This window comes from Pygoscelis adeliae, unplaced genomic scaffold (assembly GCF_000699105.1).
Source record: "Pygoscelis adeliae isolate BGI_AS28 unplaced genomic scaffold, ASM69910v1 Scaffold26, whole genome shotgun sequence".
In the NCBI taxonomy this organism is placed as follows: Eukaryota; Metazoa; Chordata; class Aves; order Sphenisciformes; family Spheniscidae; genus Pygoscelis; species Pygoscelis adeliae.
This window is the reverse complement of record NW_008825104.1, coordinates 1047156-1058667: the sequence shown is the minus strand read 5'-3', so window position 1 is coordinate 1058667 and position 11512 is coordinate 1047156. Positions and strand designations below refer to the sequence as shown.

Below are 11512 nucleotides of genomic sequence, written 5' to 3'. Positions count from 1 at the left end.
GCTGCCGGGGAGGGAGCGGGCGGCCCGCCGCCGACCCTCCGCCGGTGCTCCTTGGCGTGCGCCCGTCCGTGTGCCCGCGCGAACACAGGGTGCCCTGTCGCCCCCAGGACCACGTTTCATTATGTCCGTGCTGCGGGGAGAAATGGAGTTTTTTATTTTGTCTCTTCCCCCCCACCCCCAAATTTATGATGGTGGAACAACAAACTGCACACGGCTGGGAAAGTTACAGCTCTTCTAAACTCGGAACTGAAGTTACAGTTAACTGATTGTTTGGTTTTTTTCCCCTTACGTGTGCATTATGGTCGAGTAAAGAGAGTGGTTAAGTGTCAGCGTGACTACACAGGTCGCACCGAAGTTGTTTTCTCTTGGTATCTGCTGCTTATGTTTGATATTCAGACTTCCCAAACTTTAGGTTAACGCTGTTCTTTTTAAGATCTCTTTTGATGAATATTTTAGATAGGTAAGTAAATAACCAACTGAAGAATTGAAGCTATAAAGATTTTTTTTTACTTTTGCCATTTTAAGTATCGTGCATGCTTTCTGTAAAAAAATTGATATGGGATCTGTGACATGCCATTGTTCCGCTTGCATTCTTTTCTGTTTTGCGTTAGATTTCTTCAGTGTTACTTGGTTTTAACCACAGCCCCTAGGACCCAGACGCTAAACTTTGTGCAGGAATTTGATTCCTTTAGTAGTATACCAGTTACATGTTCGGGGTGGGGCAGTCTCTTCTGTGTAAGTTAGTGTTGTTGTGCAAATAAAGGCACACTTTCTCTTTGGGAACCTAATTGCCCTATTACTGTCTTTGACTTTGTTTCTTTTGTCCTTTTGTTATTCTAAGGAAAAAAGTGGTGTACCAGAAGGAGTAGCATTGGAGGCAGAATTTTGTGCCCATATGTATCAGTAATAGAAAGCAAAAAGGTTGTATGGATAATGAGCATGTAAAAATAAATCTGAAGTTAAGTGTATCTTACAGCATATGTGGACTTGACAGAGTTGAGGGTAAAGCTTCATTAAATACAGTATTTCTCTCAAGAGTTATGTCTCAGCTTTAGGACTGCTGTTTCTGTGGTGTTTCATAGAACATGTGCCAGAAGAGTGTGTTCAAAGCAGTCTTAGATCTTTTCTTTTGTTCATTTCTGAAGTGGTCTGTGAGCGTTTCTTGTCAAGTTTGAAAAATGCTTTCACCAACACCTGAGTCTTGAAAATTGACAAGAGAAGAAGTGCTCCAGCTAGCGTTCTTATATTAAATATATTCTTGACAAAGGTCTATATGAAATTAATATCTGCAGATATATTTTCTCAATTTTTGTTGGACTTTTGAAGTTAAGGTCAGAATGTGCACAGTTGCAACTTTAAAAAATGTCTGCACTTTTACCTCCAATTTCATGGTCCTGGTTAGTAATATTGCTGTGAACTAGTGATCCTTTTCAGAAGGAGACTGTTCATTCTTTGTATGACTGAGAACATTTTTGCTAATTACTCCTTAAAATGCCTATGATATTTTACGTGTTTTCTGCTGCAATTGAAGTTCTGTATGTATAAAGAGTGTTTCCTGGATCTCCAGCTCTTTTGAACTTTATCCATTTAGGTTTTTATTTGTTTGATCCTCTAGTGGAGTAGTAAACACAACGTTACGACATAAAGATCACTTGCCATGAAAATGGCAGCAACATTATGACATAGAGATCACTTATGAAAATCGCAGCAGAGAAAAGCTTATGCCTTATTTGCAAGATAAAATAAGGAAGGATGAATAAGGGAAAGAAGTAAGGCTTGCTTAAACACAGCTTTGGTAGTTTGCAAATATAGCAGAATAAGAAGACTAATACTGAAAATTGTTTTGTTTCTGACACATGTAAAGTCATAACTTCTTAGGCATAAACATTTTCCTGTTTGTCTCCACTTGGTAGAGAATATTTCCTATGTATCACTGCAGGGTTTGAGCACCCAGGTGGATCATTTAGAGCTGGGACCTTTGGGAAAATGTTAAAAATCAGTTTGTTGTTAGAGAAACTATCTTTTTCGTATCTTCACTGATATTTTACCATAAGTAACTTGTATTTAAAACAATCTTCTGCCTTCTTCCTCGTCTTCCTCCCTGTTTAAGTAAAGACAAGGCCTGTCAGTAATATGGCGAATTCCTTTCCTTCTGCCTACCTCTCATTATGGCTTTTGTTTTTCAGAATCTAATGTGAAGATGATGCTCAATAACTGTGATTAATACCTGTAGTAAAGGTCACAGTATGGAAACTTAATCCGTAACCAGTCAGTGCTGTCATGAGTCAGTTTTCTGTGCGTGAAATGTACAGTGGAATCTACATACGTAGCAGACATGGACTTGATCTTGGACATTGTCTGCTGTGACTGTGGCTATGGGGTTAAAAGGCAATTAAAGCAGCTATCTGCCCTCCCCTTTTCCTGAAGGCTATTGCCTTCTGTAGCAAAGCCATCAGAAAGGATCGTATGTCTATCCTGTAGCATCTTCATTGAAAAGTCTGGTGGCATATCTTAGCCTAACTTGTGTGAACTCTGACTTGTGATGACGCCTTTCGACTGTCTGTAGTGTATTCAACCCCTGGCTGTTAGCCAGTCATTTCTTGGTGCTGATTTTAGTTTCTCGTAAGAGGGTAGGCTGTAAGTTAGAGTAGTTGAGAAGTTGCTTTATGAAAGACTGAAACAGTTACACAGTAGAAATAAGAATTTCTACAAGAATATTTGTAAGGGGTTGAAGGTGGGGAATATTAGGACTATCATCCTAAAATAGACTCTGCATGTGAAAAGGAGCCTTACGCTACATGACTCCACCATGAAGTTTCTGGTGTAAGCACACCACCCATTCTGCTAGCTCTGCTGGGGTGCATGCAGACAGTCTTCAGTAGACAGCTAGACAAGCGGCTAAAGCAAGTGTCCAGAGGTTTTTGCCTCTGGCCTGAGTGTCTGGATGAGCAATTGAGGTGCAGCATTTCTGATTCTGTGGTTTGTAGTTTAAAATGCAAATTCCCTTCCAGAAGGTTTTGAAGCTACAGTGAAGTTACATACATGAGTATGCAAAGGCAGAATCTCTCAGCTGTTAGTGTGTTTGGCTTCTCTTATGTGAACCGAGTAACTTTGGTTCATGTTAGTTGAAGATTTGACTCTTCTCTTATACTGAGTTCTTGTGTAAACCTGTTTCATGTAAACCTGTTTGTTGATTGAATTATTGTTTGATGAAATGACAATAGTTAAATCCTGATAAATAGTAATGCATAGTGTCCTGTGGGGTTGTACAATACAAAACACTGATTTGCTTCTAAGTATTGTAAGTTATTTGCTTTAATTATGATGAGCTGCTGTCATTATTAATCAGTTCTTAAACTTTGAAGATCTTCATTTGATTATGGTTAGCAGATTAAGCAAATACTGCGAATCACTGACAGTATCATTTCATGTTTTCTGTGGCAGTGTAATAAAGATAACTCCTTTAGCCCGTAGTGCGTCACAATTTCATAGAATATCTTTTCAAAGCTACCTGTGAATCATGACTTCAGTTGGAGATGTGTGGGGAGAAGTAGGCTGTAATTATTTTTCTGTGAAGGCAAAGTTACAGTCTGCTTTGCAGTGTGTATGTGGCTGTTGCGTGGGTCCACATTTCCTTTTCATCAGATCTAAGCGGTGCAGTTTCCTTACTTTCCCCTGTCTATCCAAAGCAGGGGATCTGGCCAAAACATCCTGGCTGAAGTTCAATTTAGGTTGACTCAGTCATGGAAGGGCAGAAGTTATATTGGAGGGTGAAGGGAAACAGCTAGAAGAATTATAAATACTTACTGCTCCATCTGTTCTTAGACTTGGTGTGTTCCCTGTGTCAAAGCAGTCTATAATCTCTGGCTCTTTTTGAGTGTCCAGCTGGTCTTGAATTCCAAAGTAATGCGGGTGGTTTGTAACCTGCTGTGTTTTAGTTTTGGATCTACTAATATTGCATACTTTCTTCATGTGAAGGAAATCCATGCCTTTGTTACCTTTGGGTTTATACCAGAATATGTGTAAAGTGCTTGCGTGCTGAAACGTTGAGCTGATGGAGACCCTATTGTACAACGCATTAGCTACATCTACAAGACCTTCCAGGTGCATATAAAGTCATAGTGCAGATCCTAAGTCACTTCAGCTTCAGCTCTTGGTTTTGTGGCTTTTCTTGTATTTGCATCTGGCTAAAGTTACCTTGACAATGATAGATTTTTTTTTTCCTCCCTGTCTCAACTCTGGTGTGACCAGCAGAGGTGGAGAAATTCTCTGAGACCACAGGAAGAACTGCGTGATTCACCACAACTAGTTCCATCTGGGGCTGTTCACAAAAGAGATTTGGTGATGTTGATGTAAATAAACCTAAGAAGTGATAAGGGATTACAGTTCAAGAAGAGAACGTCTTATTTGAAGTCATGTGAATCACACTACTCCCATGAGGGTTTTGAGGAAATTTTAAGATTGGACACTTGAGAAACAATTAGACAGTATGTAACGCATTTGAGAATCGGGGCCAGCAGCCTTATCATTTGGGACAATGAGATGGAAATTTGTTTTTTGCGTTTTATTAAAGTCCTTATAATCTGTTAGAAGCATTTACTTTTTTTTTTTCCCTCCCTCCCCTGCTTTATAATTCTAACAGGCACTACTCATTAGAAAACAGTCAAAACAAATGGCTCAACACTGGCTTTGGCAGGGAGTTGGCTTCACTTTGCTTATTTCATTATAGGCACCAGAATGTACCCAAACTAATACCAATGTTATCTGGATGGAGCCTGGCCACTGTTGTACCTGTTGTCTCTGCAAATTTTTGCTTTGACTTTAACGAGCCATTTAACTTTTCTAAGGGCCTAGAGGAATTAGGTATTTAGCTCTTACTGAATTTTAATGAGAGCAGGGTGCCTAATTTCTGTGGGTTTTTTATACAATCTCAGTCTTAGTAAATATAAATTGAGCTATTTTTGAAACATGTTAAATCATAAGCTTTTTAGGAGTTCTGTTCTGTGACCAGATCCTTAGTTGGGAGGGCCATATATAATGGGTTCTGGTTTATGGGAGTGGCTGTTTTTTTTAGTTTTGTGGACTACTATTGCCAGAGAAAATTGCTTTGTCTCTTTATGTCCACGGGTATCTTTGGACAGGATTTATTACTTGCATTCAGGTAGTATTTTCCAGTATTTTATGTTCCTCTGATACAGATTTTATAAATTACTTTTTTTTTCTTTTTGCATAGAAGTATGTTCTTTGACATACAAAAATCTCTGAATACAAATCTGTTCAAGACAGTTCACAATTATATAAGATCGGGTGAGTTTATCTGCTCTTAAAGAAAGATAATGGAGGGACTTGATGTGGTGTAAGGGGTGCAACATTCCCCTCTGGTAGTTACTGTTTTTCACAGGTTAGGCACTTGCTAGCCCATTAAAAAGAATTTTCTGAATTTGCATACAGGACATGTTTAATGTATATGTAAATGACAGTGTAACTAGTGGAGCTGAGACTGGATCCAGTTAATTTTTATGAGAACTGCAAGTTGAATTTGAAATAGAGGTGAACGGGGGGGAGATTTTGATACCCATTTTAATGCATAGGTGTAGGTAGAAGTCTTTTGTGAAATAGGATATTTTGGGATACTGTATACTGATAGTAGTTTTGTAATTGATTGCATTGTGGTTCTGTATAAATTTTTCTGGATAGTGGTGGTACTAGGTTCTGCCTTGTTAAATGGACTGAATTTGGCTTATAACATGCAGAGAGAGTCACCTGTGAGAGTGTCAGTCCTACATTTTGCAGTGTAATGACTGACTCATATAAAAACTCTTCGTTCTGTGGTAATGTCTGTTGTCCTTCATACAGCCAAACGGTAGGCCTCTTATAGGAAGCTATGGCATGGTGTATGCAGTTGTGAACATTTGATAACTTGATTCCTTTTGTGGTGATGTTGTGAGGTTGTAGGGGACTAATTAGTGACTATAGTGTTTTGTTTTGAACAGAGGAGCTTCATAGGCATCTCCCTGTTTTACCTTGCAAGGAAATAGGATCCCAAGGTAGCTTATTTCAGGTCAGGATATTTTATTTTAAATGGGTTAAGCATTGCTCTAATTTGTTGCCTTTAATCAGAAGAGAGTAGTAGCTATTAAAACATAACAAAAGGGGATTTATAAGCAAAAGCTATTCAGCCAGTTTGGATCCTGACAGAATGATTAGGTAATTGGGGGTAAATAAGTGAAAATGATCTTGATATAGTAGCATTTTATCTTCTGTGTGGGTTCTGGTAAGTAAAGACTCTTGCTCCTAAAAGAAGAAAGGTGATCAGTTCTGTAAGCTGTGAATTCCCTGATTGCTAGCAGTAAGCACCAATCCACTTTTTTTCTGACATGTCTTGCAGATGGGCCTCCTTTCTGCTCTGTTGGGAACCTTGGGAGGGTACTTTGTTTTTCTTGAGTGTCTGTTTCTTAATTTGACTACGAGCCAGGGTGTTTGCAGTGTTACAGTTTGGCTTTATATGAGCAGTGTTATAACAGGGTTACACCACTTACTCATGTAAGAAGGTAATTACTGCTAACTTTGGATAGTGATAAACCCAGATGTGGAAGGTGGAAGACTCTCCTCTGATAAATTCTATAAGGAGAGGGGCTGGGACAGGGAGTCATCTTAGGCCTTGTAATGTCCTATTACGTTTTAAGTACCTTGTAATATACCGAATTAGAATGTTTTTTAATAAGTAATTTTTCATTATATTGGCTTTATTATTATGGGACAAGTAATCATGGGCAGGTAATCTTACTATAAAACTACACCCAAAGAAAATAAAGGGAACAGGCTAAGCCCATCTAATGGTGAGGTACTGCTGAAAGTAGTGATCCTACTTGCTTCCTTGTGCTGGCACTGGGACTCATCTGTCCTTTCAGAAAGTCAGTTCAGTAACCTGAATCACTAGATGGTTTGGTGTTTTTTTTACATGTACGGTTACTTTTCTGCTGGCCTAACTACTCAAATAATGAGATCACTGTGTGATCAAACACATGAAAATGGTGTTGTTGGGAGTGGGGAATAGCAAGAAACATGGCTGATCTCGTTGGCAGCAACTGACCATGAGTTTTGTAAAAATGTGGCAGCTGTGTCACTGTGTTACAATACTCTGACATTAGTAAACAAAAAGTTTCCAGTATTAGACATTGGTAAAAGTTCTTGGAAAACTGAAGAAGAATGGTAAAAGTTCTTGGAAAACTGAAGAAGAACGATAAAAGTTCTCAGAAAACTGAAGAATGTTTCAAGCCTGGAGTCTGCATCAATTTGTTCTACTAAGAACATGGAAATAAAAATACAGTAATAGTCGGTTTTCCAGCCTGTAAAAGCCTGTCATTTGTTCTCGGGGCACTTACTGTTTTATAAGCCACTTGAGCTGCACTCTTATGGTTTGTGACATTGGCAGAACCCCGCAAGTGAATTATAACTCTTCAGTCCAAAGTAATTGTCTTTTCTGTTGTCTGTTTTGTTTGATATTATGATTGCATACAGAGATATCCAGAGAGGTCCTACATTAATACCTAACTTAAAAAAAAAAAAGTCAGAAAATAGTCTTAATAATCCTTGTAATACTTGTTTTGCCGCATTACCGTGAATTTTATAAGTATGAATTTCACTGCAGTCACATCTGTGTAGGGAGAGATTTTTGAACACATGCGTGTTACTGAGGTGCACAGCTATCTTCCCTGCCTTTAGTAGTACTCTGTTTGACCCCACATGATACATCTGATGTTATCAAGTCAGTTGAACTACCGTTGTCTCTGGTAGATGTTTCTCATAATGTACCAGTTGCTTTGTTCTGTGAGTAACATATAAACATCCAGAAATTAGCTGAACTATCAGGATCCTTAGCCTTCTAGTGGGCTTTTAGAAGGATGGTCAAACTAATGTGCAACACTAAGGATCATTTAAGCATTTTCTGCTGATGACAGTTTGCATGTGTGTGCGCATGTCTGTGTGATGTTTGTCAGTAGATTTTATTACATTTTTTTCAATGCCCCTAACGTCACATAGAAATTCTGTTTTTGTTTTTGTTTTGTTTTGTTTTTGTTATTAGAGCTATTCTGCTAATTGAAAAGGAGACAGAAAATAGATGTCCACGCCTACAGACCCTGGCGCCATGCCTCATCCTGGTCCTTCCCCTGGACCAGGACCTTCACCTGGACCGATTCTAGGACCTAGCCCAGGACCAGGGCCATCTCCTGGCTCAGTTCACAGCATGATGGGGCCAAGTCCTGGTCCACCCAGTGTCCCGCATCCAATGCCAACAATGGGGCCTACTGATTATCCACAGGAAGGCATGCACCAAATGCATAAGGTAATAGTTTATTACAAGTGAACATTTTTTTCCTAGAGTTCTCTTCACTGATTAAAAAAACTACTTATGCTACATTTTGACCTGCATAACTCTACTAAACGTCATGTATCACCTGCAAAACTGCAGCTACACTCCTGCTTCTGTCTTTATTACTAAAGGTGATGCATATACCAGATAAAACACAGTTTCCTTGTTCTTAGTAGACTACTTAGAACTATAGAGTTAGTAGTTTGCAAATCTTCATTTGTAAACTGTACTTTTCAATAAGATAGATGTTACTAGCGAAAAAAAATATGAATTTCAGTGTTAAAACCTTATGGTAGACCATTCTAACCACCTTTTTTTTTTTCTTTTTTTTCTTCTTGTCTGTTTCGACATTTTTCTGGGGTGGTTTTCAGTTTTGCATAGTTTTTTAAATTAGTATTTTTAACTCTTAAAGGGCTTGTGCTTACAAATTTGCTTACTTTTCCATGTTGATGAAAAACCTGGTTTTCAAGTTATTTTATAAAGGCTTCATCTTACTAAGGAATTTAAAACTGTGTAGTGTAGATCATGTGAATAATTGGACTTCAGTGGTTTTTGTGATACACTTAAAATTACATTTGTGCTTAGACTAGCATTAATGTCTTTTGCTTTGAGGAAATACTTGCTTGTGTGGAATTTCCTCTGTGAGAACAGACCCTTTATGTATTGTCATTTTTATTTGGTTGTGTACCAGAGATTTAAAGCTCAGGATAATTTCAATTTCTGATGTTCTTCTCTCAGAAATATCCAGTAACAGCTTACAGAGCCAAGATATTGAAAACATTTTGGTAACTATTGTTGATTCCTCTTGGAATTGTTATATGCACGTAGAAAAAAAATAAATTTACAATAAAAATTTACTTTTGAAGTAATGGTAAACATATTTTAATTTTCCTCATGAATTGGCAACTTCTTCATGTTGCCATTTTCACAGATGGATCAGTTTCATTCACTAAAACAGTTAAAACAGTGTCCAGTCAGTAGGGACATGACACTACCATCTTTTGCATGAAGAACTATATCATTAAAATTTCTAATAACACAAAGACAGCTGAAGTGCAGGAGGCCATGATCCAGCTGCCCATTTGTACTGAACTGTTGTAATTTCTGAGAGGTCAATACATTCAGTAACTACAACTTTTCCATTTGAATCTTGAAGCACGTAGTTTAGCTATTAGCCAGATTAGACATTTGCAACTGGCATTTCCTTCTTTGTGGGGTCAGTTACAGCCTAAGCTTCCAGTACTCTGGTGAATGCCCCAAATTTCAGACAGCCAGGGTTTTTACATCCTTCAGTTCTCTCGTTTCTTTTTAAGAGATTCCGTACCTGCAGAAGAAGAGGGTGGCACCAGGAATTTTCCATTAGAATGGTTGAATGCTCCATACATCATGTTTTTAACTGCTATATCCTGTTTCACCTTGTGTGTTCTTCAGATGTTTAATGCTATGTTAGCTTTAGAAACAAACCAACAAATGTCATCCCACAAAGTTCTTTCAGAGACTTTAGAAGCATCTCAGAAGTTCTGTGAGCCAGAGTAGAAATTCTTCCATTGAGGTGTCATTGAAATATTTTTAAAAATGCACCATGAATGTGAAGTCTGGATAGCTAATTCAAAGTTGGCCAGTCAGTATAGTTATTATAAAATTACGTTCCCTTGTCTGCACCTTGATTCTGATAATGAACAAAGGCTGTAATTTCACAAGTCTTTATTTTAGTAGCAATAGCCTTGCTGTCCTCTAGGTTGCCACTTCACGAGTTCCAGCATGCCTTTGTGTGTGTGTGACTAAGCCAGAAAATGGGTCTGTTGAACTGATCCAGGTGAAAAAAAAAAAACAAACTTGGTTAATTTTTCAGTCTAGATCAGTTTTCTGATCTGTTTTCCTGTGCAACCCCAGAAACAGTTTATTGTGACAGCTGAGGGAAGGGTCTGTTTAAGAAATGCTGTGGAAGGCTGCCTCTAGACTATTTTGGGAAGATTACTTGAGTGTTCTTCCATGTAATTAAAACACTGGTCAGCCACCTGCAGTTTGACCAAGTAAATGTTTTCTTTCTTCTTAGTGTTACGTAAAGCAGTTTGACTTTCAAGTTATGATGTAATATTAACGCATTTTTTTTCCTAATGAAATGCAGTAAAAGTGAGAGATTGCACAAAAAGTGTCCCGGTTATGCAATTGCTTGTGGGGCACACATCATCTGTATGCAATGGGATGTGGTTCTTACTTTTAAAATTCACAAACTGAGTGACGAAACACCTTCATTCTGTGTTAGATGTTTGACTAGCTTACAAAGAACAATATAATGCATAAAAACTAAAAAAAATCCAAAGTATCCAACAATGGAGAAAACACTGATTGATAGAAACTGATATTAATAAATCATATTTCCTAAAGTATGTTTACTTAACAACAGTTAATATGAAAATTAAAGACTGTATATTCACTTAGTAACCAGAAAACCATTCCACAGGAAAAATTACTATTGATTTACGTAACGCAGTTTTGACAGAAACAATAACTTAGCTATCTTTCTTGCTACCTTCTTAAGTAATCTTTAGACTATTGATCAATCTGCGAGGGAAATACTTACAGTTCCAAATTTTACTGAAGTATATATCTTGGATGCAAGGCAGCTACAGTTAAGGAGAAATACTTAGAAGTCTGTCGGGGGGTTCTGCTAAATGGACAAACCGTAACAGCCTCAGGCGGTGTTACCTCCTGAGGTGAAAATACTTGGAAGCTGGGGAGATACTAAAAGAAAGCATTGTTACATGGTTGCCCTAATCTTCCTTTTCCTTGGCATCTACATATGAGCTCGTCTGGTCTGGAGGCAGAACATAGGGTTAGATGGTTTTAGTCTGAACTGATACAGCCTTCTGTATGCTCTTACGCACCAGCTGGGCCACATGATTTTAACTGCCTAACTCTCAGTTATGACAACAGTGTATCTATTTAATTTGCATGTCTCTCACTTGAGGGATGGGATGAGTACTGTGAGCCCTTGGTTTATTTTCTCTTCCATTTAATCGTAACCTGATACATAATCACTTCTTTTGTGAATTTGTAATGGGGTGTACTGTAAATGATTACTGGCTGTGGAAAAATTATTATGATGTCATGGGCAATATTACTGGTTTTGGTGAG

The 11512-nt window shown here is 38.1% G+C and overlaps 1 protein-coding gene across 1 annotated transcript in view; it reads left to right on the top strand.

Moving 5' to 3' along the window:
* Window positions 1–230: 230 nt before the first annotated feature.
* The window catches only part of LOC103919736 (probable global transcription activator SNF2L2), a 25436-nt gene continuing 14154 nt past the window's right edge, over window positions 231–11512 (top strand). Inside the window, exons 1-2 of the mRNA XM_009327295.1 lie at window positions 231–460; window positions 8087–8347. Of these exons, the coding sequence (XP_009325570.1) occupies window positions 8123–8347 (225 nt within the window). The 5' untranslated portion in view covers window positions 231–460; window positions 8087–8122. The remainder of the gene's footprint in view (window positions 461–8086; window positions 8348–11512) is intronic.